At 40.9% G+C, this 27,747-nt stretch overlaps 1 protein-coding gene across 1 annotated transcript in view; it reads left to right on the forward strand.

Moving 5' to 3' along the window:
• The window catches only part of Tbx20 (T-box transcription factor 20), a 51,964-nt gene that overhangs the window by 13,233 nt on the left and 10,984 nt on the right, over positions 1 to 27,747 (forward strand). Inside the window, exons 5-6 of the mRNA XM_052189672.1 lie at positions 1,057 to 1,215; positions 11,198 to 11,274. Of these exons, the coding sequence (XP_052045632.1) occupies positions 1,057 to 1,215; positions 11,198 to 11,274 (236 nt within the window). The remainder of the gene's footprint in view (positions 1 to 1,056; positions 1,216 to 11,197; positions 11,275 to 27,747) is intronic.

Raw genomic sequence — 27,747 nt, forward strand, 5'->3', positions numbered from 1 at the left:
CATATACTTACGAAGGTCATTCCTGATGGCTATCTGGAAGTCAGAAGTGAAAGGTGGTGTCAGGTCCCCTGGAACTGGAGTTATGGATGGATGGCTGTGAGCCACCGAGTGGGTGTTGGGAATAGAACTCGAGTCTACTGCAAAAGCAACAATTGCTCTTAAGCACTGAGTTGTGTCTCCAGCCCCTCCTTTTAATTAATTTTATTATCTATCTATCTATCTATCTATCTATCTATCATCTCTCTCTCCCTGTGTATATGTCTGTGTGTGTGTGTGTGTGTGTGTGTGTGTGTGTGTACATTCATGCCACACAGCATGTGTGGAGCTCAGAGGAAAACTTACATTTGTCTGTTCTCTCCCTCTATCATGTAGCTCCCAGGAACCAAACCCAATCCATCAGACTTGAAGGCAAACACCTGTACCCACTGAGATATCTCACTGGCCTGAGGCTTGATTTTGAAACATTAATAAAACTTTTTCTGAGGAGATGGTTTTGTTGATAATATGCCTGGCACATAATAAGAAGACCTGAATTGGGATGCCTGCACAGACATTAAGGCCAAGATTCAGCAGGGAGGTTGGAGGGTAGAGAGATGGGTCCCAGAGCTCACTGCCAGTCTATTTAGCATTGAGCTCTAGGTTCAGCGAGTGACTCTGTCCTGTAGAAAGAGATTTCAGGAAACACCCAACATTCACCTCTGGACTCCGCATTCATAGGCACATGTGCACACACAATCAGGAACACCTACAGAAAGACACGTGTGCATGCACATGAAGCACACACACATACACACACACACACATAAATAAGCTAATACACACACAGAGCATACCCTCTGAATGACTCCTGCCCCCATTATTTTAGAAGGCAGCTCCTGTAATTTGCAGTTGTTTTGGTAAAATGAGGTTCACCATGATGACTCTGTTATTGTGCGTAATTGACTTTAACAGAAGAAGGAAACAATTGGTTCTAATCTTAAAAATGAACTTGAATTGTGGATTAGATAGACGGGTTAAGGATGGAAAAACTCAGGACCTGCCCTCTCTTTTCTGTAGATCATTCTGAATTCAATGCATAAGTACCAGCCGCGGGTACACATCATAAAGAAGAAAGACCACACGGCCTCCTTGCTCAACCTGAAGTCGGAAGAATTCAGGACATTCATCTTTCCAGAGACAGTCTTCACAGCAGTCACAGCCTACCAGAACCAGCTGGTGAGTGGCCCCTGACACTCAGTTTCTGCACAGGGGGATTTCCAGCACTCGAGACAGAAGCTGCTTTGGAGAAAGAGAACTCGTGAACAGAGCCTCACAGCCTCTATGAGTGGGCGGAGCATTAGCTTATCTTCCAGGACCTTGATTCCGTAGTGCAGGCTGCTTGGTGGCTGACCCCTAACCAGAATCCACCCTAGAGTACCTTCTGCAGGCACTCTGTAGACAACTGCTCAAATTACTAACACTTGAGATACTTCTCGAAACTAGCTTAGTCACAGCTTAGGATAAGGAAAATGGTGTGAATGTCTCCCGGTAAATAATAAGCTGCAGTCCTGTATTTAATTGACATCAAAATATCCAGTTATAATGTCAGGTTATATTTTTACACTACTCTCTGTTGTACTCTGTATTTCCAACTTGAGCATTGTTTTCTTGCATAAGATTTACTCTTCATAAATACTTATCAATGTTCCCCTAAGGCCAAGTGGTATTAGGTATTTGCTTGAACATTTTCTTCTGTCTCAGTCAGCAGAAAGCTGACAGATTTATAGCAACAGTGATGCAAAATGGGGAGAAAGCTGAGGGGAAGAAGGAAAGACTGGGTGATTTTTCTGCAATCAAAAAAAAAAGCAGGAAGTAGCATTCTTTTGAGTGTATGTAGCAAACATTGTTCATGCCTTTAGTTTAATCCACAGCTAGGCTGCTCAGAGCTCGGCAACTTGCTTTTGTTTGATTGGCTGTAAGTAGCTAGGATGCTTACTTCCTGTTGTCACGAAGCTGGTGCGTTGTCCATTCTGCATGGATACCGATCACATGGCGCCTGCTGGCTGAGCATCAGACATGCATGGATGGGTCAGGCGGGGAGATGCAGAGGCTCTGGAAAAAGGGAGGAAGCTGACAGACAGCACAGGAAGTCCTGTGCAAAGAGAGTGGAATGGCCAGACTGGATGGAGAAGGCTCATGTGCCCTTAACTTCTACATGATCTTGAGGTTTATTTCACAACTAGCTCTGCCATTTCCCTTATGTGTAAGCTAGGGCTAAGAACCAACCAAGCTATTATTGGGTATTGCAGTGAAATTCAGATGTGATGACATATACAAACATGCCTTGGAAAGTTCAAGATTGGACTACCAAGAGTGCTTATCCATACTTGAACCTTAAAACGTCAGTGATTGCACCATAGATGGCTCATCAGGTAGAGATGCATGTGACCTGATGACCTGAGGAAAACACATACACACGCGCGCGCACAAACACACACACACAAAATTAAAAATCCATTGGCATGTTTGCTAAGATAAGTCAATGCATAGTTGTTATGTAAGTCGCCTTATTTTTTGTAAACAAAGTGTTATCTCTTTTGAGCCCCAAAATGATAACACAGCAGGAGAGACTTCCAGAAAATATCCAAGTTAAGCTCTGTGCATAGAGCAGAGTCTGCAACACTCTCCAGACCCGAAGATCAGGACCTTTGAAGCCTGTCTCACTTGTATTTGAAGTGGGTCTCACGAATTCAGAAAGGATCCTGAGACAGTCTGCTCACTCACACTAAAGGGTAGTTTTATGATATAACACCAGAGGTAGGACACTTTGAGAGACCATGTTGCTGTTTTGGGGTGAAATAAGAACTTTCAATGCTGTTTTCAGAATTCCCTCTAAGAGGGAGGGGCCAAAGCTAGAAAACGTAAATTACAAGTTTCTTTGTTTTTTAAAACATGAAATGTGATGAGTTAGAACAAAGTCGGAGGGAAGTTTCTACATGGAACATTTTAGATTAGTTTTAATAGGCAAAGGAGCAACCCTAAATAAATACCAGCAGGCCTTCGGTCACGGTGCTTAGATCACATAAGGAAGGAAAGGTTTGGGTACTTGCTATTGCACAAAGTACCACCTAAAGGATGCTTTCTTATCTAATCTTTGCAGGAATATTATTCAGGCAGAGAAATAGAATTTTTATTATGCAATTTAAAGCTGGGAAAACTGAGGCTTGGGCTGCTTGAGTCACTGAAGGTGGCTTGTTGTGCCTGTCAGGGATTTGAACCAAAGTGGCTACAGCCCTAGACCTTCGTCCGTTGTCAAGGGGACAGAACCCTTCTCCTCTAGCTTCTGGCTCTGGTGGACCTTTAGGCATTCCTTTCCAAGGGGGATTCAAGATATTATCTTTCCCCCAAATTACTCACTGTTTATCTGCCGTGTGGGGCTGTGTATATTGTGAGTGTAGCATTCGTGTACCATCCTCACGTAGAGGGTCAACTGGGCCTCTTTAAAAAACAACTCCAGCCAATAGATACCAGGTGCATCAATGTACTAATTTCACTGAATTACTTCTTTCATCAAACAATTTACTCTGAAAAACTTCAGTGTTCAAAGCAAAGCCTTATAAGTCAGTGGTTAGAGGAACCCCGTAGACCTGCCACTCAGACTTCACAATTAACTTTGTCCAAGTTTAGTTCAGTCTTTCTACTCCCTCTCTGTTCTGCTCTGCCATTCAACACTAAAGTGCTAATCTCATCAACCGTTCCAGCAAGCACGTGCCCACAGTGGGGATATTATTTTTGTGTCCATATTGCCTTTGTCACAGCTCAGAAGATTATTAACTAGAAACACCCTTTAATATTACTTAGTAGTCAGTCCATTTGAATTTTAGTATTAACCAATAATATCCATTCAGAGCATGGTTCCCCCCACCCTTTCAGTTATAAGCTTCACCTAAAATTCATGGTCTAGGATGGATATTTTAATTTAGAAAAATCCTTCCATTTTCTTCTCAATAATCTTACTTAATTCTGACATTAATCCCCAATGGAATGGACTCAAAGTCCTGTGAGTGTCATCTTGTAGATAATGAAACTGAGGCCAGGACTGGTTAGGACAAGCATCCAGGCTACAGATTTGATGAGTGCCAGACCTGTCAAGATGGCTTGATCTTCTGGGTCTTTTTGCTGGCATTGCCAGGCCAACAAAGTAATCACTTCCAAGTGCCATAGTTTGAAAGCTGAATTTGAAAATGTTACTATATTAAACAAGTTAAAATGCTAACTAACACACATTGTAACACTAATTAATCCTCTCACTAAAGTTTATCTTTATAACCGATACTACAAGTGGGTTCAAAATTTAGTCACAAGAACCTGTTGACCTTTGATGGTATCATAAAGTATAATAAGATTAGTGGGCCATCAGTGCCAAAGGGCCCACAGTAGAAGCATCTTTCTCAATAGATGCCTGATTTTATTTCTATAATCCATTTTTTTTCTGTTTTTTTTGAGACAGAGTTTCTCTGTGTAGTCCTGGCTGTCCTGGAACTCACTCTGTAGACCAGGCTGGCCTCTAACTCAGAAATCTGCCTGCCTCTGTTTTCCAAGTGCTGGGATTACAGGCGTGCGCCACCACGTCTGGTTCTGTAATCCATCTTTAAAACAATCTTTAGCATAAAACTATCCCATAGCTGTGGTTTGGTACAGCAGGGCTGATAAAGTTCCTTCAGTGAATAAAACCAATAACCTAAGGTCTCCTTAGAAGTTGGTTCAGGGATTATCATTTTTAGTCTTCTTGACACACCTCTAGGCCCACTGGAGTCAACTGTGTCTTCACTGCCGCACTGTGCGTATTGATTTTCCTACAGTAAACACAATCAGATAAATACAACGCAGAGGAAAGATGCAGTGCATATGTATACTGTCTGTACTCAAAGTTTTCCGTGCACGAAGAGTTAAGAAGAGAAACAGGAATGATTTAAAAGTTCCCACTTGGGCCCATTTCTCTCTGTCCTAAAGTTTGATGTGATTGTTATTTTTATGTCTGCTAAATTCAAATCAAAGTTCCCCAAAGATTGTGGTGTAAGTGTGTGTGCATGTGTGTGTGTGTGTGTGTGAGAGAGGGGGGGGGAGAGGGAAAGAGAGAGAGAGAGAGAGAGAGAGAGAGAGAGAGAGAGAGAGAGAGAGAGAGAGGGAGGGAGGGAGGGAGGGAGGGAGAGACCCTATTGAGACCAGTAGTTTTATTTAGAATTAATGAAAATGGGACCTTTTTACCCATTTTTTTATTCTGCTTTTTGCAAGGATGATTGCATTTCTTTACATTATTAGATAAACGCTAAATACATTACACTTTCAACAAACTATTCTATAATTTAAGATTTAAAGGTCATGTGTTGTTTTTGAGCCGGCAGATCATTGCTGGGGAGTTGAAGTGTAGGTCAGGTTTCGTTTCTAAATGCCTTTGGTCAGATCTTTTCCTGATAATTGGAGAAATGGTCTCCAGGGGCCAGTTTTACCTTCTGGCTGGGACCCCAGCTGCATTCAGAGTTCAGTGCTATGATATCCAGTAACAACCACCGTGAAGTCGCCCTTCTCTGGCACAACTGTTGGTGTCAAAAATCTGTCCTCTAACTGTGCATACATTTACTTACAGATATAGCAGTAGTGAAAACAATAAATTTTCTGGTTGGCACATGGCGTCATGTTCTATGTCACTGAAATTATAGTAAGAACATGTCTTTGCATGTATTTGAACGGACAAACTGCAGGGTTTCATACACACACACACACACACACACAGTGTTATTTGTGCTTGTATATGCTTTCTCTTCAACAAACAAAAAATATTAAAAAACAAACAAACAAACAAACTTATAGCCGGGAAGTGGTGGCGCACGCCTGTAATCCCAGCACTCTGGGAGGCAGAGACAGGCGCGGATTTCTGAGTTTGAGGCCAGCCTGGTCTACAATGTGAGTTCCAGGACAGCCAGAGCTATACAAAGAAACCCTGTCTCAAAAAAAAAAAAAACAAATCCAAAATACAAAAACCAAAACTAAAACCAAACAAAAACAACAACAACAAAAAAAAAACCAACAAAAAAATTTATTTGGGGGCTGGAGAGATGGCTCAGTGGTTAAGAGCACTGGCTGCTTTTCCAGAGGTCCTGGGATCTGATGCTCTCTTCTGGCACAAAAGTGTACAAGCAGATAAAGCACTCATAAACATAAAAATAATAAAACGGATCTGGGGCACAGTCGAGTGATGGTTTCTTGATCAAGAGCATTCATTTATTGCTCTCATTGGGCACTGGGGCTTGGTCCTCAGCATCCGTGTCTGAAAATTTTTAACCACCTCTAACTCCAACTTTAGGGATTTGGATGCCTTCTTCTGGCCCCTGAAATTACCCCCCACACATGTGGTAAACATCAACTCTCCCACGCATACCCATACCCACACACATAAAGGAAAACACGCATCTTAAAGACGTGTTTTTAAAAGGCTGTCTCTTTTGACACAAATGATATTCAGTGGCTGATCCCTTTTTAGTCTCCCTTCCTTACAACCTTCGAGAACCATGGCATAGGTCAGCAGCATTGCACTCTTCAGACTCCCAGTGGTGGAACTTCCAGGGTGGAGGCGCAGTCACTGCACCGCCCACTTCCTCTCAACCTCTCTCATAGCCTCCCTTTCCTCTATCCTCAGTTTACAAAGGGAGACCAGGTGGTGGCGCATGCCTTTAATCCTAACACTTGGGAGGCAGAGGCAGGCAGATTTCTGAGTTCGAGGACAGCCTGGTCTACAGAGTGAGTTCCAGGACAGTCAGGGCTACACAGAAACTCTTGTCTCAAAAAAACAAAACCAAACAAAAAACCAAAACCAAAAAAAAAAAAAAAAAAAAAAAAAATCCAAAAAACAAAGGGAGACCAGGCTACACCTTCAGAAGCTACTTTCCATGCTTTTCATTTAAATACCATTGTCTGACTGTTTAAGATCTGTTGTGAAGGTCTTACCAATTGTAAGAATGTGAAAATTACTTACAATTATTTTACAGCCAGGTGTGGTGGTACAAATCTTTATTCCCAGCATTCAGGAGGCAGAGACAGGGTGATCTCTGTGACTTTGAGGCCAGCTTGGTGTACATACTGAGTCCAGGACAACCAGGAGTATATAGAGAGACCATGTCTCACCAAAACCAACACGTGCATAAAATGTGTGTGTGTGTGTTGTGTTTTATCTTGAAATAAGAAAACAAAATAGAATGCTTTTAAGCAACTCACAGTTTAACCTAGTCTGTAAAATCATAAATCATAATTTAATGGGTTGTTCTTAATATAAAGCCCCACAACCCCACCTAGAATTCCTACTGTGGTTGTCTCCTGGGTCTGGAGTTGAGCTGAGGTGCATGAGGTGGATCCTCAAGTTTAACCAGTCTTGTGCTGCTGTAGTCACTGGGGAATAACACAATCACAACCCCTGGCTCTTTTTTTTTCCCTTCTCTAATGCTCAAAACCAGGGATTTTTTTTTTCTGGGTTTAATCAAACTCATCCACAGAGAAAGGCAACACTAGCTAACTGTCTTGCATTCTTTTTCTAACTAATGCTGTAAGTTAAACCATCATTGCACTTTATCAATATGGCTGGATATACAGAGGACCATGACCTATTTCTGAAGCTTGAAATAAAGATGTGGAGAAGAAAAGCTACCACTGACACCACTGATAGTTATAAAAAGCAAAGTTTAAAAAATATTAGTGTTAGATAATTTTAACAATGAAGGCCAATTCAGACATAAAGAAACTCTTGCTGTATTTAGTTCATTTCCAGGCACTAAGTTATGGCGATAATGTTCGACCTGAGACACATTAATTGACATGCATTTCTTTACTTGTATCAGGGCAATGGAGGATGTTTGCCACTCTTACCTCATTCAAAGCCACTGAACTTTAACCCTGGAAATATGAAAACCAAATAAAATTTTTCTAAATCCCTTCTAGAACAAGACAGCCATTATGACAAAGACACTTCTTTCTGTTACATGGTTTATATGCAGCCAAACAAAGATTGTTATAGTTTACATAGAAGAGAAAAGTCTTTGGGAACTTTTGATGTTAGCTTCTGTGTTAGACACACCATCTGCCATTATCTCCAGATAATTTTAACGACTGGCCAATTCAATCACTTTTCCATTTTAAAATGTGCTACTTCGAGCAAGATTTGCTTTATTGTTTGGACCCATAGTTAAAAAGATTTCATTTGGGTTTGAGTTGCCCTTAATGTTACCACCTTGGAATGGACAAACACTTCTCCTAGGTCCCTTCACGGTGTATCTCTCTATTTGCTCCATAGAGTTTTAGGTTCTGTCCAGGCGGAGAGCAGGTGCCCCTTACCTGGTGTAGTTACCATGCACCAAAGCCAGGCAATCGTCAGTTCATAGTTGATGGTGAATGATTGCCTAAATATTTCAGAAACCGTAAGACATGTTAGCATTGTAGGGTGTTTTAAATTACATTTGCTGGGCAGAAAAAAAGTGAATTATTTCTCCTTGAAGACTCAAAAATCTTGCTGGTACTTAGAATCTCAGAGCATATTGGTTGTCTGGACTTTTAAAAGATTTCTACAATTTATGTAGAATAGTATAATTTTTCCTTCTTGAAAGATGGCACTCAGATACAAGTTCTGAACAGACCGGTCTTCAGGAGAAGCAGCCCCCTGAGAAGAGACTCTCCTGAAGCACTTAATTATGCATACTGAAGCAGCCAGCTCAGCACAGCCTGTGCACACTGTCGAGGCTAGCTCAACTCTGTGCTTATTTTACTCTTGCTAATTGTTGTGAACAGGTCTTATGTGTCTAGCACCGCCCCTCTCTGTTTACCAATAGCTCCATTTTTGCTGAAAAAGGACCTCACTATTCTCTACCTGCTCTCCAGCGCTATCTTCTGATCCCGTTTCAAGCTCAAGGCTGATAATAGTCACAGTCTTGTGACTGCCAGAGACTGACTCTGAGGCGTGCCAGTGTTGGAGAGAAAGGCTATCTATCTGGTTCATCTGTGTGGTAGAGCATCTTTTTTAAGGGAGGCAAAAGCTTCTTTGCAGCTTTGCAAATGTAGTGCACATTGAGAAAAGATCAAAACAAACGGTGTCTTTCTTTACAGTGAAAAGAGAACAGAGTTGCAAATGAACTTTGGATACAATCTGATTTTTAAAGTAGTATTTCATACTTTGTTTTAATTGTTGTCTTCTCAGTATGTGAAAAAGGAGGGTATCCCACACTTCGTAACTCTTTTTTTCTCTTGCTCAGAATATTTTGTGCATGTCTTTCTCCAAAGGTGAACGTGTATTCCAACCTTGATCCTACAAGTGAAGCCTGTCTTGCAAGGTCTCCATGTCAGGAATTCAGCTAGGAACAGGGTGTCCTTGGGTCCAGGCACTCTCTGTGCCCTACTGTGACCATGTATCAGATAAGGGCATAGGCTTGCTGATCTGCGAGGTTTTCTTAGTGCTAACAGGACTTTTTCTAACAGCACACTTTTCATCAGTGCTTCCTTTGGTTTCTGCTTCACAGCCTGATGTGTGTAAGGCAGAGGTGTGATACAAAGTCTCTAATGGGTCTTTGTGTGTCAACAGTAATCCTGTGAGATTCACAGATCCCCTTATGCAGATACTCTACACTGGAGATAGACTTACTAGAAGCTAGAGGCATAGCTATTCAGTAACACTGAACAGAAGGCTGGAATAATTGGTTTGATTCTAATTTAGTGAAATACAAAGGATAATGGTAGTAAGTTTATATTTTGAAGGTTTCATTTCCTGTATTTATGTAAAAGATGTCAGTATTGCCCATTTAGTCTTCTTATCCATTATAACATGTTGGGTTCCATAGCTGCCTGCAGCTATTATGAAGTGGGTAGCTGGAACAGAAGCTGAGGGATGGATAGGGAAGGTATGAAAAGAAGAATGGCCAGGACAATGTTCACTGATCAAGGCCGGAAACTTTAATGGCGCCAGACCTTTTAACAGTTTGGGCAAACCCTTCCCCCCAGACTCCAGGCTGAGTTCCGGTGGAAGTTGTCTAGCTTCTCTTGGAGGTTCTCCTCTTGACTGCTCTGGCAGCTGGGTGGGTCACCTGCTTAATTCAGGAATTCCTAGACCTGGAGGAACAATGAACTTAACCTTTACTTCGAGCACTCCGCCCTAGGTGGAGCAGGATGCTGGCTATCTGGGAGACGTTAACCTTGACCATAGTCAAGTATACTCTTAGCTTTCCACCTAAGGATAAAAATTCCTGCTTTAACCTACTTCCCTATTATGTCCTAATGGCAGATTCCTGCCCAAAGCCAGGGATTGTCCTTGACCAAAGTCAAACTCAAACCCATGTGCATGACTGCCCCAATATGGCTCTGTACAATAACATATAGTAACATGCTCATAAAGTTAACTATGCGATGCTTCAAAGTCACAATGAAACAGCATCTTTGCTATTATTCTTCCCTCCCTGTACTGGCTGGTTTTGTGTGTCAACTTGACATAAGCTGGAGTTACCACAGAGAAAGGAGCTTCACTTGAGGAAATGCCTCTATGAGATTCAGCTGCAAGGCATTTTCTCAATTGGTGATCAAGGGGGGAGGGCCTAACCCTTTGTTTGTGGTGCCATCCCTGGGCTGGTGCTCTTGGGTTCTATAAGAGAGCAGGCTGAGCAAGCCAGGAGAAGCAAGCCAGTAAGAAACATCCCTCCATGACCTCTGCATCAGCTCCTGCTTTTCCTGGCCTGCTTGAGTTGCAGTCCTGGCTTCAGTTAGTGATAAACTAAAGCAATGTGGAAATGTAAGCTGAATAAACCCTTTTCTCCCCAACTTGTTTCTTGGTCATGATGTTTGTGCAGGAATAGAAGCCCTGACTAATCCACTCCCTGATAACACAAATGTTCTACACAGTTCTGTGATCTAGTTTTCCCTTCGTCAATTGAGTACTAGCTCTCCCCTAGCATTTAAAATCATTTCACAATCTAGTTTCTCATCTACCGTTGACTGAAAGGCCACCAAACCTTTGTGTCTCAGTCATGATGGCCCAGTCCCTGTGAACTTGTTTCTCACTCAGAGGGCTTCTTATGATGTGCGAAGTCACCACTGTATTATTGGGGCCTTTGGGAAATTAGCAGGCTATTTCTGATTCTGTTTCTTTGACCTTGGAAATGAGACCGTTTTGTGCCCATTCTTTTCTTTCTAGATAACCAAGCTGAAAATAGACAGCAATCCGTTTGCCAAAGGATTCCGGGACTCTTCCAGGCTCACCGACATTGAGAGGTAATGAGAATTTTCTGTTTGTTCTTTTGTCCAGATAAGAGCACCTTCCCTTTAACGCCAATGAATTTAGATTTTATAGTACTTAGTCTCTGCACTTTCCCTTCCAACTACAAACTGCATTGTAGTACAGCTCGTAAGTCTTGAGAGCAGCTGCTTCCAGATTTCTCACTTGCTTGATTTTGAAGCAAAGAGGTTTATTTGGGTTTTGTCATGCTTAGATACTGGGTCCCAGTTATAATTGCTTGTCATGTCTTACTGATTGGTACTTTCCAGGGAAGTGGACACTTTATAGCCATTTGCCTTCAGAAGGGTTTTATTTGATAACCAAAATTATAGAGGTGATTTGGGATTTTGAAGCAAGGAGATGTAATTTAGTTCAGAGCCACACAATTTTGTCTGTAAAATAGACTGACATTTTTAATAGGAGAAATATCAAATCTGAGGACCTGTAAGAAGAAACAATTATGCATGTGAAACGTACCCCCCTCACGATGACAGTTGTTCATCATTGCCTGAAATCATTGAGTAATGGAAACCCATAACTATTAGCTCAATATGAGCACTGCAATGTATTTTCAAGAGGTTGACCCAATGACATATTGTTTATATATGTTCACAGTAAATTTCCATCCTTCGTCTTCATACTAGGTCTGATACAGTTGTGATGGGTGGGACACCCCATAGACACCAGACCCCTCACTTATTGTACCTTCATATCTTTGTGTGACTCTCCTGTCAACTGCCACACATTTCTGCTATTCTCTTTATTGCCTACCACAAGGGCCCTCAGACCATGGCACTTCTGTCCATCTTGTCTTGGCAACCCAAGTGAAAGTTTAAGTATGCTCTAGTCACTGTCTGATTCTTCTTAAACCTGCCCAAGGGACTGCATGAGTGATGGTGCAACCCAAGGGCAAAGATGTAGAGTCTGTTTAGGGACCCAGAGAGTTTGGTTTTATAAAAAGACTAATTGCTGGAGAGTCTGACAAGGGGTCAGAGGTGGTCAAATCATGAAAGCACCTTAGGCTGGGGATGGACATCTATTGCCAAAGTTTCAGAGAGAAGGCTCATTGGAAAATTGTGGGCAGTGACATTTATAAAGGCACATTGTAAATCTAAAGTGCAAAAGTGTTTCTGAGTCTCTCATTTTAGATGAGCCTTGCATCTAACCCCTTAGACCCTGTCTGAGCAACTTTGAATGGTCTTTGTGAACTGATTTTAGAATAAAAATAGCCCCGTGGTTGCACACACGCTCACGAGATAGGAGTACCCAGCCTGGCTGCCCTTTAGAACAGCAGATTTGATAATGCATGTGGCCACATTTTCCATTTATCGAATAAGCCTCCTGATGTGGGAGCACTCACTTGCATGTGAAGCTAAGTGGTTCGAGATGGTCCTAAGGCCAAGAGAGCACTCTGATGTGACTAGCTGAAAGTTTGCAAGATGACCTAAGTGGTGTGAAACTGGCCAAGGTTTTGGATTTCATTTCCAGGTATTTAAGCCTGAATTTTTCCTAAATAGCCTTTGGGGATGGGACAAATCAGATCAATTGATCTTTAGAGACCTAAAGAAATTAAATTAGTCTGGAGTCAGTTACTGCACTAAACCACGTAGTAATTGAATTGTTCCTTGTAACTGATTGAAAACAGCCCCTATCTGTAACAACCCTGGGAGATTTTCCTCAGAAGAGATCTGAGAGGAAAACACATTTTTTTATGACATGATGACAGATACTGCATTTTTCTAACCTAACTGAATATGATGTAATAAATACGTGACCTTAATGATTTCAAGTTTCCTGCTCTAGATTTATAACTTACTGTGTGGGACAACCAAACCAAAATGCCTTCAGGATGTGTGTCCTGTGTCCTTTTCTTAACTGTCAGCACTGGGTGCTTTGTGAAGTATCATGTTTGTTCTGGATCTAGGTTTAGCAGGCTCTACTTAGATGGATGTGTCCTATCTGCCTTTCCTACTCAGCCTCTTTGTGCAGGGTCAGAGTTCTGATTTGTAAAAGAAAACTCACGTCCTTATCATGTCTGGCGGACAGCTATGAAGCACATTGAAAAGCCTTAAGCAAGCAGTAACTTAGTAGAAATGAATGTCTAGCGTTTTAAACCAGGGAAAGGATGTGCTGCTTGTCCCACATAGTAAGTAGCCTAGCACAGCTTCCTGCCATTTGTTCTCCCCTCTTTCCTGCTTTTGGGGTGGCTTCATGTAAGCATAAAAGCTCACTGCTGCTTTTGAAGAAGGAACGATAACTGGAAAAGCTTGAGGGTATTTCTCCAAAATTATCAGCTTTTGTTACCCAGACCCTTCTCCCCTTGACAAAACACACACACACACACACACACACACACACACACACACACACTCTCACACCAGATAAGGAAGGAAAGAACACAAAAGGAGCAGCAGACTTCAGCGCCTGCAGACTCACCTGGGAACTTTGTAGGCACCAGTCACTTGCTACCGTTTTTAACCATTTTCCCTACAGATACAAATACCTTTAAATGGTCGTTGTATTTTTCACTTTACACCACAATTTTAGTCCTTCTTTGTCCCCATTAGGAACAATGCCCAGAAGGGAACATATTTCTTTACATGGAGTCTTGATTATGATCATAGGATAAATAACCACAGATAAATATGCTGGGCAAAATATGTGCTTTTATTTACTTTTTCTGCTATAGCACTATTTTATATGTTTAAATTTTAAAGAAAGAACTGAAGTGTTCAATAATAAAAAATTATTTGATAAGATTCATAGTTGTATAATTTATAAAATAGTATTCAAAATACCGTTTTAACTGTGTTTAAGCATGCTACTTTGTGACATTAAGTAATTCATAATGTCATATAACCATCCTCTTTATCCTTTTCCAGAATGTTCTCATTATCACAAAGAGAGGGTATCCTCAGTCCTACCCTCCTTGTTTCTCCTCCCAGCCCAAGCTTTTGGTAGCCTCCGTTTTATTTTCTGTCTGTTTGAATCTGCCTAGTTAAATACCTCTTGTACGTGGATAGGAACATATTCTCAAATATATTTAACACACAGCCAAGCTTTTCCAAGAAAGAACATCTGAGCATTAAAAATGAAAGGGAGAAAGATGGACTGCCCTTCTATTTGCGCCCTGTCAAACAGGGTGGTGGTCATTGCTTCGTTTTTGCTAATATAATGGGATAAATACAAATTTTCTTTTAGGTGGTGGCCTATTTCCTGAGCTCCTTTTGTTTTGCTTTATCTGTCTCCTCTTTTTGACCTATGAAAATCATTTATGTCTCATGAATACTACCACAAACACCTTTAAGGGAGGAAGGGTTTATTTCAGCTCACCATTCAAGGTCTATTCTGAAAGGAGGAAGGTCAGGGCAGCTGGAGCTTGAGGCAGCTGGCCACACACACCACATCCTGGAAGAAGAGAGGGATGGGTGTTGGCTCCGCCTCAGTTCCCTTCTCTGTCCAAGGTGCTGGCCAGGAACTGGCACCCCCCCCACAGGATGTGGACCTTATCTCAGTTGTTATAGTGAACTCCTTCCCCACATGCGTGTCCAGAGGCAAGTCTCCCAGGTGATTCCTGATTCTTCCAGCTCACAGTTAACACGAGTCATCGCATTTCCTTCTAGTTTACTATTTAGAATTTTGATTCATTAAAGGATTTGTTTTGATAGGATATAAAATGGACATAACACTTTGTGTTTTTTCTATGTCATATATTACTGATCCATTAATTGTTCCCTTAATTATGAGTCTCTCTTGATTGTATGCCAATTATTTTTGTGTTTCTGTGTGTAGCCCTGGTCATCCAAGCTGACCTCAGATCCACTAGGCTCTGCCTCCCGAGAGCTGCCATTAGAGGCTGAGTCACTGTGCCTGGCTCCAATCTACTCTAGGTCTTTCAGTCTTTCAAGTCACTGCTTTTGTACTTTTCGTAAACTGATAAATATAAACAAATAGTCGAATGTCTGAGATGTCAAATCTCTATTTTCTTGTTGCCTTTAAACTTTCTTGATATGCTTTGACCCATATGCATCCAATCTTCAGAATCACTTGACAAGTCTTCCCCCAAAATGTCATAGGCAGTTTGATTGTATTTCTGTTGAATTTATACATATGTTTTTTCAGGAGGACACTGATGCATTTATGGTATAAGAGATCCCTTTAGGGACGTCTCATGTTTACTTTCTTAACAGAATGCCCTCTTACATTTTAGCATTTTCAGGTTTTAAATCTCACTTTGCCTTTCTTGGCCACATACCTGGCTCTATGAAGTTGCAACATTCAGTGCAATGGCTACTAGGACAAGGTAGCTAGTGAGAATTTGAAGGAAAGATATCCCAATCTTTTCTTTTTATTTATTTAATATATTTTTATTTACATTTCAAATGATCCCCTTTTCTGGTTCCCCACTCCCCGAAAGTCCCATAAGCCCTCTTCCCTTCCCCAATCTTGAATTAAGAAACACGCGTAAAAGGGACCCACAGCCCATCTGAACTAGTACACTGTTGAGTGCAGCTTCACTCCCTCACCAGTGCTCTGGCAGTTGGCTGCTCTACCAGCCTCTACCCAGCTGCCCTTGAATCCCTGGATAGAAGACACAGGCACACAGTGGTTCAATTTCAACTTGCCTTTGGACACAATTTCTGGGTGCTATTATCTCCCAGCTAGAACAGTGTGCCCTTATCAATATTGTTATCTTTATACCTCCCACCTGTCCTAAACTTCAGTGGCTCAGATACATCTAGCCCCTGCTAAACACCACTGACCACCCGCCTATAGGAGTGGCCACAGGCCACAGCTTTCCTCTCTACAGCATGGTGAACTCTCCTCTCCTTCTTTGAGTCTTTCTCTTTTCCTCCAGGGATCCAGAAGTCCTGCCTATTCCTTTTGCCCAGCAATTGGCCCATGACTTCTTTACTGACAGATCAAGAACCAACTGGGGAATAGGACTTTAGGATCAGAATTGCCCCTACAGTAAAAAAAAGTGAAGCGCTCTCATTAATACTTCAAAGTATTCACTAGATGTTCAAATATTTTGGGTTATTGGGTGAAATAAAAGCCATTTTATTTCTTATTTAAGCAGATGCTAGACAATTATAGAATCACATCCATAGCTAGCATTATATTTTGCTAGAAAATACACTAAAAAGTTTTAATGAGATACAGTTTGCTGTGGGTAAATAAAATTTTAAATTAGAAATCTGACTAGCTTTGTTTATTAAAAAAAAGATCAAAGTACCCATGTCTTTGGCATTCTGCCACTGTAGTAAAACACAAAGGTTAATTTAAAATCTCTTAGTGTTTGCTGATTTTGCAATTAGATTGCTTTAGTGTGTAAAAGATAATAATTTTTATCTTTGGTAGTAATATTTTTAAACCAATATTTTTTTTCTTTATGTCAATAAGTAAAGTTTATTGTTGAAAATAAGATTTCCAGCCTTCTTTTCTCTTCTTCCTGCCTTCCCCTATAAGGCTTCTTTTATCTTTCTGTGTAGTTTCTGCTGGCTGGGTTTCAGCAGGGGTTCTTATTATACAATAATGAGCACCTACGCTTATATGAAATAAAAATTCTTGTTAAACCGATATGGAGTTAAAGGTATATGTTATACTTTTTAATATCTGCTGGGTTGATTTAAAACCATTTTTCTACTTTTATATAATAACATGGTTTATTATACTCACATGACCTGTAAAACCATCATCTTATTTCTGGAATAATTCTGTCTGGATTTTATGTTGCCCTGGAAATATATTGTTCAAAATTAATTATTCATATTTTAAGATTTTCTGTGTTGGTTCTGTAATAGGTAGGACCTTGTTTCTCTCTCTTTGGATTTTTCAGGTTTTCTTCATCATCGTTATCAGATTCAGTTTGCTCAATGGAAATATAATACTTTTCTTTTTACTTTGGACTTAACTAGAAAAGAAATGTGTTTACCTGAAGCATTTATCAGGCTGGCACAAGCATGCTACTCAGTATTTTGAGGACTGCTTTTTTGTCCAATTCTTCCTTTGCTCAGGAAACTGCAGCTAACTTGAGATGGACTTTGCCTCATTGAGAGCATTTGCCTTGATGTTTGCTTCACCTAACCATGCACACACCACACTCTCTTTTAGTCTTTTCTTGTGATTGCCTTTTAATTTTTAGAAAAAGTCACCCTACCAGAACACTCTCCTTTCTTTCTTCAATGTACAAATATCCTGACATTCCTTTCTTTAAGATAAAAATAACCATCTCTTAGTTCCATTACCTAATTTTTTTTTTTTGCTCCTCTCTGTGGCTTCTTAGAATTGTATTTATTTTCTTCTTCAATTCCTTCCTTTCCTTCCTTCTGCCCTACCTTGTAGATGGTCACTTCTACTGAACCACAGTTGCCTGGTTGCCTGTGACACCCTGCACCCCCCCCCCCCCCCCCCCGCAACTACCAGGCTGGCTCTAAGTCGCTGGGCATATCTCTGTCCATTTTCTCCCCAGCCTCTACAGTTTGTCTCTCTTCTTCTGGTTTCTAAGTCCACCTGTGGGATTTCTTTCTGTACGCTCCTTCTGGTTCCTCTTCACTTTCTCCTCTGTAATGGTGATGTGATACAGACCTTAGCTCTTCCCCTCTGAGACTGTACATATTTCCTGGTAGTTCTATCCCAGTTGAAGGCCAATTGTATGAGCCTTCGGTCCTTTGTAGATTCAAACATTAGATTGGCTATTGCTTTTGCTTCTTCCTCCCTGCTAAAATCAGCTCAGGTTTTACAAACCTAAATCCTAATATGCTGCCAACCTCCACACAGCTCTTTCCACATCACTCCTGATATAGTCACGACTGAATCTTCCCCATACTCTGGCCAATCACCTGGGCGTTCACTCTTGACTCCTCTTTTTCTGTCTTCAATCAGTTGATGACTCCTTTATCATGTAATCCTTCTAAATATATCCAAGCCGCTTCAAACATTTGCCATGTTGCTTACCACCACACAGATGGAGCCATTCTCCCCCTACCCCTAAATTATGACATTAATTCTCTCTTTGATCTGTTTGGATCCAGCCTTTCTTCCCTTCAGTCTGCTTTCGATAGAACAGTCAGAATGGCTTTCTAAATGATAGGACACTAGGTTGCTTCTCCCCTGCACATGGTACTCTACTCACCAAAGGCCAGTGAACTTTATCAGTGAACTCTTGTGCATCTGTTCTTCTCTCTCTTGCCCATTTGCTTTAGATACTCTGCTCTGCTTGCCTTTCTTCTAGCATGCATAGGTTAAATGGGAACACTTAGACCCTCCATGCCTCCCTTCTACCAGTACTGGGCTTGCTGCCCTCATGTCTGAATGATGTAAGCCTTTACATTGTATTTTTGATGTCTGAACTTAGTGTCTGGTAGTGTTAATATCCAAGTATTATTGCTGGTAAGTTGTATTGTTGGTGATGTGTGTTTAAAAAATGTCATCCAGTATATCTGGAAAATGCGTGAGGGCTTTTGTTTTTTCTAATGCAAAATTGAATCTCTATAAGTCTGTTGACAACTATTTGTACTGAGCTTCTCTGAGCCCAGGCTGCATCTTTTGACAGCTGCTACTGAGTCTGAGTCTTGTATAGGACAGCTGTTTGCTAGTGCTGTAAGAGGATCATTCAGTATGTGCTGAGCAGTGAGTTACAGAGTTGGCATTTTTCTAACTCTTCTCAACAACCACTTTCTAAGACATTCATGTCTATTTTATAGATATGACAAACAAAGCTGAGTGAGATTGTCACAGATGAGCATCAAGAGTTCACTGGGTCAAAAAACCAAAGTTGTCTGAGTGGGTTATGCCAGCAATGTAGATGTCCTTCCACAGTCTGGGCTTAGCAACAATTATTCACAAGCTCATCTGTCCATCATATCTTTAGACTTCAACTCCTCAAACAGTCTTGAGTTAACTTATTGGGAAAACACAAGTTCTTTATTCTATTCTAACCTTAATGAGCAGTATCACTAACATTCAGGCTACATTATACTTCATACAATAATGTTCTAGTGAGAGGGCAGATAAGGAATGGTTAATGTGGCCTTAAGACTCAACAGAGCTTTGCAGAAAGTAAAGGAAGAGTTGGAAGAGTTGTATCATGGAAGGTGGTCATGTAAGAGTTCTTAAATCCAGACAGGCTGTTCAGGTAAGGGGCTGCCAGGAGAGGAGATGTCAGGTGAGATACTGTCAAATGAGGAACTTCTAGGTGAGGGACTGTCAGGTGAGGTATTACAACTGAGGAGCTGTCAGATGGGAGCTGTTATTTAAATAGAAAATTGTGTGTGTGTGTGTGTGTGTGTGTGTGTGTGTGTGTGTGTGTGTGTGAGAGAGAGAGAGAGAGAGAGTGTGAGTGTGTGTGTGTGAGTGTGTGTGTGTGTGTGTGTATGTGTATGTGTGTGTGTGTGAGCGTGTGTGTATGTGTTTTCAGGCACCGGTTTAGAGAACAGGCAGTTTCCAGTGGACATCGAGCAGGTACAGACCACTGAGTTGAAGCCTGGGGATATATCCAGAGTTTTTTTTAAAGACTTATTTGTGGTAACTGAGTATGCTTGTGTGTATGTGTGTGTGGATGCACACCTGAGTGTATGTGAATGCATGTGACTGCAAAGCCAGAAGAAGGTTTCAGATTCTCTGGAAGTGGAGCTACAGGTGACTGTGAGCCTCCTGATGTGGGTGCTGGAAACTGAAACTGGGTTCAAGGCAAGCACAGTACATGCTCTCAATTGTTTCCAGCCATGCCCTTAGAAGCTTATGCCTGGATGTTCCATGATACACATATCAGGCAATGTGATGTCTGATCGGTGCTGCCTTGCCTCAGTTATACACTCTAGCTGAAGTGTTTCAGTTGAGGTGCTTTGCTCTCATGTGCCTGGCAGTCTCACAGACTTGGTTTCTTTGACTTGGTCTGATTTGCTGCATGTCCCTGAGTTAATACAGTAACACCATAAGTGGTAAATTCTTTGCTTCTGTGGCCTTTTTTCAGTCTATGCTGCATGGTTGTGTTAGACCAGTGGTGGCAATGGTGGTACTGAGATAGCAGCCTTAGCACTTGGGCTCAGAATGGATCAAATTACACTGTATAAAACAGAGTCTCGCTTGGAAGGCAAAGCCCGAAAGAGTTGTTGTTAACAACATGGTGTACAGCCTTCCCTCCACAAACTCCCCTCTCTACTGATCATTAATTTTTGGTAACAATTACCTTTAAATTTAAGATCATCACCTTTAAATTCTAGAATAAAACAATTGTGTAATCAATATTTCATTGCTTCCAATGGGAATGAGACTATAAACTTTCTTAGTCTAGAAAATGGGAAATGGAGTCTTCTTTGCACTACCGTTCATCAACCAGTAATCTTTATTTACATGGTCTGCCCAGATTTTTACCCCTATAGCTTTCTTGCCTTCCTTCTCTTTGTAAAACATTGAGCACAATCATCACAGTCTTAGCTCTTCTCACACTTGTTGCTTCTGTTCTCTCTCCAGCAATTGGAGTTGGATTCTTTTGACTCTGAGTCTAGTGAGCATATAGCAATTGGTTCCGGAAGGCCGTGTGTGTGTGTGTGTGTGTGTGTGTGTGTGTGTGTGTGTGTGTGTGTGCGTGTGCGTGTGCGCGCGCGCGCGTAATTTTCTTCATGCATTGTGTTATTGATTTATGTTTCTGTAACAAAGTACCCAGGAGCACTTACATGGGTAGGGACTGATTTTTAGTTCAGTTTCAGGTATTTCAGACCATGGTTGGCAGGCTATGTCAATTAGGATCTGAGGAGCAGAGTGCCATAGATGTGGGATTGTGTGGTAGAGGAGGCTACTTTTATACCTCATGGTTCTCATGAAGGCAAAGGAGAAGGTATACCCTTTGAAAGCACTCCCCCAGTGACCTGCTTCTTTCACTGAGGCCTCACCATAGTAACCCTTCAGTTAGAAACTCCTCAATGGACTATCCATTTAAGAGAACAGGATCCTTATGATCTTTTAAACTTCCAATAACAGAAGCAGTTGGGGCCAAATAGTCATCACATCAGCCTTTGGTGACTTAAAAATCTAAGTCATAATAGGAGTTCTAGTATGTCTGTTGTTATGTATGAACTTGATAAAGGGCATGGAGTTTTCCTCAGAACTCTTTCAGTCTTCCTGCAAAGTGTATGCTGGGTGAAACTGTTTCTGGAGAGACATGAACTAATGTCTTCTCCTCTCAGATCAAGAACAGATGAGAAATTAAGGATATAAACAAAGTCCAACTTGGTGAATTAATGGATTTTATTGATTACTTACAGGAGTTTAGGTGAAGGAGTTACTTTTATGAGTAGAACTGAGTCAATGACAGCTGCATCATGCAAAGCTCACCTCAGCTTATTGGAGAGCATCTCTCAGTAGTCCTTACAACTTGTATAAGATTGGGGAAAGGTTAGTCTAGTGTATCTGATCAGTTTTAGGGACTTCCTGAAGCATGTGAGTTGTTTGCTTCCTGGGTTTTGTAGAGCTTCCCTGTAGGATAGAATGATTCATGCCCTTTAGAGTGGAGTACCTTACATCTTAAATGAGTTTCCTTCCAGGATGAAATGTTTGACCTCAGAGGAAATTGCTACACAATACTCTATCATCCAGCTTTTATAGATAATGGGATAAATGCTAATGCCAAACCTATGTTTTTAGTTATAGAGAGCTTACCTGTTTCTTTCTGTATATGTTTCTGAAGTGTTTCTTTGACTTTAAAATTCAGACATGGTATCAAATATCTGTACCTTGTGAGCATTTAAATATGGTTAATGTTTTTGTGGTGTTAAGAAGTTTTTAGACTAGATTTATTTATTTTATGTATATGAGTACACTGTAGCGGGTCTTCAGACATACCAGAAGAAGGCATTGGATCCCATCACAAATGGTTGTGAGTCACCATGTGATTGTTGGGAATTGAACTCAGGACCGCTGGAAGAGCAGTCAGTGCTCTTAACTGCTGAGCCATCTCTCTAGTGCTTATTTAGAAGTTTTAATTAAGCTCGGGAAGAAATTTATCCTTTCTCTTTGCTCCTCCCTGCTGCTACTTTTGGTGTCCAAAGGCACTCTTCAGACTTTCTAATACTCTTGTGCACACACAGCTCCCCCTAGCCTTTTTCCTATTCCCCTGTCTCTTCAATTCTTTGTTTTGACTCTTGGCAGAATATATCAGTCTTCTAATTTGTTTTCTGCTTTCTGGAGCATTTAATACTCTGCTGACTATTTCTACTGAGTTTCTATAAAATGTGATGATTGCTATTATTTCCAAATATTTAGCATGTTCAAAATGTTCCCACTTCATGGATCCTTGTCCCAATTTTATTCATCTAATTCTTGTAAACGTCAAAATTAAAAAGTACAAACTAGAGGTTTTAAATGGTGTCTTACTATAGTTCACAGCAAACTCATTTCAAAAAAAAAATTGTGTTGTTTTATTAGCAACCTTCCTTCTTTTGGTTGTTGAGTGTTTTATAATGTCTGCCCGTCAATCTCATTTATAGGATAAAATGTTCAATATTAGAAATCAAAATAAATTTTGAGTAAAAACATGTGGTGGCTGCTTAGCTCTTTAAGCTGAGAATGAAGAAGGGCAACGCAGTCATTGTCATTTCCGCAACATGGAAACTTTCCATGTGTGAGTTGCATCTCTCGGGATCTCAACCTTGGCATTTGTGTAGCTCCCCTGTCTGCCTTAGCAACAGAGCTCCTTTGTGCCAATCTCCATCTGCTCCCAGATAATTGAGTGTGCACCCTCCCTAGAGATAGCTGTGGTAATCTGATGCATGGATGGTTCCCTTCAGGGTACCAAGTACACTGTGACCTTTCTGGCCTCTCTTCCTTTAGACTTCAGGAGTATGGAAACTGCTTGCCATCAACTGAACTGAGCTGAGGCTTAGATGAACTAGACCACAGGTTTCTGGTTTATTGATCTCCCGTAGCATTCCTCTTTATACTAGTGAATGGCAAATGGGTGGACATCTCCATTCTCTTTCTATTTGTGAGTGAAATACACATGTATATAATTGGCACTCTTTCATTTTCTGGGTTTCTCTTGATATGTAAGCGGGGCAGGAAATTAAATACATACACTTATAATTCCACGTTGCTTTAGAAGCCATATTGAGAATTTCAGAAAAATGATTTTTAAAACTTCCTGTATACTGAATAAAACTTTCAAATGTGCACACAAGTCCAGTGAGATGTAGTAAGTTTTGTTGGAACACAGTCATGATTTTAGTGTGCACATTCAATGTGGCTTCTTCTTTGCTGCAGTCACAGAGTTAAGTACATAACATATGTCCCACAGCACAAACCGTGTTAGCTCTCTGGCATGGTTTTAAGGGCAGGGGGATGTTGACAGCAATGTGACTGCCCAGCAAGCAACCACAACTCTTTCAGGTGACTTTTTTTTTTATTCTTTTTTTTCTACCCTTGGCCCTTTTTGAGACAGGATCTCCTTACAGTAGCCTTGAACCTTGTCTTTTTGCCCCAGGGTCCTGAATGCTGGCAATAGAGACATGTGCCGATACTCTGGGCTTGACTTTCTGTCCATCTGAGTTAAACGATAAAAGTTGTGCTTTATTCTGAAGTCCAGATGGTGATGCTGGCAGATATCTGTCCGCATCTCTTTCCTTTCTCACATTGTCAGTGAAGATGGTATTAGGGTCATTTCAGCACGTGTGGTTCTGGCTGGATGGTGACAAAGGCTGGATGAAACTGACAAGGGTGGCGTGAGAAAGTGATAGTGTGGCGATGTGCACTTAAAGGCCTTGTGAATGCTTCAAAGATTAGTGCTGTGTTTGCCTCTTTTCTAATCCTGTGCCTCAGTTATTAGGAATAACTGAAATATAGCTTTGTTATGTTATATATGGTTTGCTGTGTGACACATCTCCAATATGTCTGTGTTGGGACGTGGCATCTTTGGAAGGTCACAGAGTTACTATATCATCAAGAGGGATTAATGGCTTTTTTCTTCTAGGGAATGAGGTCTTGTTCTGGAAAGTGTAAGTTACCTACCTCAAGAGTGAGTAGTTATAAAATAAACCCATCTTCCTTGCATACTTTCTTGCTTTCTTTACCATGCTGTGGCCTCTTTTTCTTCTAGATATACCCTTACCACATGATACTGTCACTTGATATCATCTGCCAAATTAAGAAACGACGTGAGGCTCTCTCCAGATGGATCTGGTCTTGGCCCTAGGAAAGTGAGCGTGAACCTTGTATGTTTCATTTCTTAAAACCATGAGACAGATGAATATCTTGTCTTTATGGAGAACCCAGTCTCAAGCGCTTTCTTATAGTGGAGAAATGTGAAGGATGATGGCACACGCCTCTCAGAGGACCAGGGGCTCAAGGGCCCTTGGAGAAGCAGTATGAAAGAAAGCATGAAATAATGTTAAAAGCATTCCTACGCCATTGAACAGTGAGAAATTTCCCCCTTTTCCTTTGCTCTCATTTCTTTCTGATTCGTGGGCAGGATTTTCAGGCAAGCACTCTCTGTACCTATTGCATCTCTGTGTCTTTTACCCATAGAGGTGACACAGCGAGGCGAGGGTGGTGTCAGTCCTGAAACCTCTCTTGCTCGTTCTTCCATACGCCAAGCTTCCTTCCCATGAGTTGCCCCTTGAGAACAGTCCAGGACTCTCCCCACGCTAAGTTCTCATGCATTTCCCAGTTTGCTTCTTTGCATTGATGAAAGTGAGGCTGATGAAGTGCGAGGGCAGTCAGGGGTGAAGTACATCTGAGGACTACAAAGATGTCTTCTCTCCACAGAGCTCATCCAGTTCTCTGGCATGTGAACCATTTCTAGGGAGCTCAGTGGGAGAACTGTAATAATGCAGGAGAGTCTTTCTGGCTGTTCCATGCTAGAGGCATTTCCTTAAAGAAAGTCCCTTTCTGCCCTGTTATTTTAAACATATAGTCATTTTCCCCCACAGCCGAGGCTTTCTGCAGTAGGACTGAGTTCCCTTAGTTCATCTCCGCCTTCATCATCCTCTTCTGTGCTTGCTTGCTTATGCCTGTGATTTCTCTCCTAGTACTGTTGAGTCCTGAGAAAGAGAGGACTCTGCAGCTCAGGGCTCACGAAGAGGCCATGTGTGCTGTAAGCTGGCTGATTCAACCTAACGGTTGTTAGCTGAGTAGCCAACAGAATTAGTTTTCTTATCTTCCTTAGCTCTTGAAAGAAAGCCAATGGGATAGATTTGGGCCAAAGGGAATATTGATCTTGTCATTTTTTTTTCTTTTCTTAAAGGAGGGAACCAGTTGTGGCCAGGAGAAAACAAATGTAACCTTAGCCTGGCAAATAACGCTGTGGTGGTTTGTATCTTAGTTTGCCAATGATTTTAATCTTTCATTTGTATTTTGGTTGAATGTGCAACTATATTTTATAAAACATATGGCAAAATACTTGCAATGCCTTCAAGCAAATATGCCTAAGGGTTTATCAGTATTTATTTATAGGTCAAGTTCTTTGAATTTAGCCTAAGGGATTTCTTCAAGTCATAGCTGGGCTCTAAGGAAATGTAATGATATATAAGCTTGTGTGCTTTTCAGTGGTTCCTTTACTTATTTAAGTTGTTAAAGACAATACAGAACTAGAAATATATATTACTAAGGAAAACAAAACCCAATAGGATTTAGTCAAATACATAAAAATGAAGTCTAAAAGCTTTTTAAAAGATGAATTTAGAGTTATTTGTTTTTTTTTCCAGAATGGATTACATAATATATTTCAGTTCTCAGATTAAAATTAATGGTTTATAATATGTCTCAAATTGTATTATCCCAAAGTTTTCATTTATTAAATGCTTCATGGAAGCTATAGATATTGATGTACTATAATTTGCAATGTATCTGCATAAATCTTTAGTAAAATATTGTGACAAGAAGTTATTTATAAAGACTTAATGAAACATCAGATAAAGGACAAGTTAATAAACAAGAAAATATGAAATATTTGGTTTCCTAGAAGTTAGATTGATTTTAATGTGTTTGACATTTTCTCTCTGAACACTTTTTTATGGGAAGCAGGTCTATATTATCTTAAAAGAGAAAGTTAGGCTCAAGTTAAATTTTCCTTAATTTTCTTTCTGATTTATAGGTTACAGAGAAATAAATTTCATCAAGGCATGGAAAGCTGCAGGGGCTAGAAATGTCAGTTTTATCTAAAATAAATTTTCTTATATTTAGTTTTTAGAACACAGTCTTGAAATCATACATAGTGTTGAAATCTCTACATATTTATTACCCTTGAGTCAGGTACCAAGGTAGATATGTATTAACTCACTCACATAATCTAATAATAACATCAACAGTGACATCACGTTAAAATGCTCATTTCAGAGGCATTGGCATAGAATAGTGAAACAATGCCTATGGGGACAAGCTGGGGGACAAGTGGCCAAGGTGGGCTTCAGGCTAAGCACTGAGAAAAAACAGTCTGAAGGCTGCCCAGGGCAGTGCTCCGCCATGTGGTTCCAGCCTTTGATATCTGTACCACAAGGGACCACAGTACATGCTCAGGCCACACCCCATACAAACAGACCTGAAACCCTTGGGCAAAGCTGGACAGTCTGTGTTTTGAGAGTGCGTTCAGGTAACTTGAAGGCATTTCACACTGAACCCTCCAGAACCAGGCTCTGTCCTCTCCACTGTTTTCCAGGAGACTGATGCAGGAGAGTATCTTGCAAATGTACTTGCACTTAAACTGGCAGGTACAAACAGAGAGAGTTTGTTCAGAAGAACAGCAATACAAAAAAGAATAAGGAGAGGGGAAGGCTTTGGGTTTTAAGCACTGAGAAATAAGCATTTTACTGCCAAGGATGAAGGAAACCATTTCCATTTCCAGCAGAGCCTGCTGGTTTTGCTTGCTGAAACTCTGAAAACATCCTTGGAATGAATGATTTGCAGGCTCATGAACACTACCTCAGGGAGAACTGAATCCTTGCCTTCACTCTCTCTCTGTCTTGACATCTCTGTCTGCTTGTGTCTCTAACACTTGTTCCCAGACCTGACAGTTACAGAGCAGTCAGGAGAAGTCCACCGAAGGGCAGCTAAAGCAAAGATGTCATCGTCTAGCTTAGATGAATTTAGCATTAGATGCTAGAGACACTTGGTTCACAGTGGCATGCAGGTAAATCCAAGGCAAGTCGAATGGAAACTACAGTCTCTCACACTATGATATATCTGAACCAAGCATTATAAAAAAAAAGGGTATTTTATGTGAATCATTCACTCACTACCCGAACCCCTCACTCTTCATGGGATCATGTCTTAGAAAGCCTTCTGATAGTTTCTCAGGCTAAACAGAGTCTTTGCTCCTTTCTTTCTGCTGCAAAACAGGGATTCACTATAAAATAAACATCACGAGCTGTCTACTCTCTGTAGCATCTCTGAGGAGATGGGTCTGATAGGCACCACTGTGTTCAATCACTTAAAAGGCAGTAATACAATTAGGCCATCCTTTATATAAGAACTGCCACTGC

The sequence above is a fragment of the Apodemus sylvaticus genome, chromosome 7 (genome assembly GCF_947179515.1).
Source record: "Apodemus sylvaticus chromosome 7, mApoSyl1.1, whole genome shotgun sequence".
In the NCBI taxonomy this organism is placed as follows: domain Eukaryota; kingdom Metazoa; phylum Chordata; class Mammalia; order Rodentia; family Muridae; genus Apodemus; species Apodemus sylvaticus.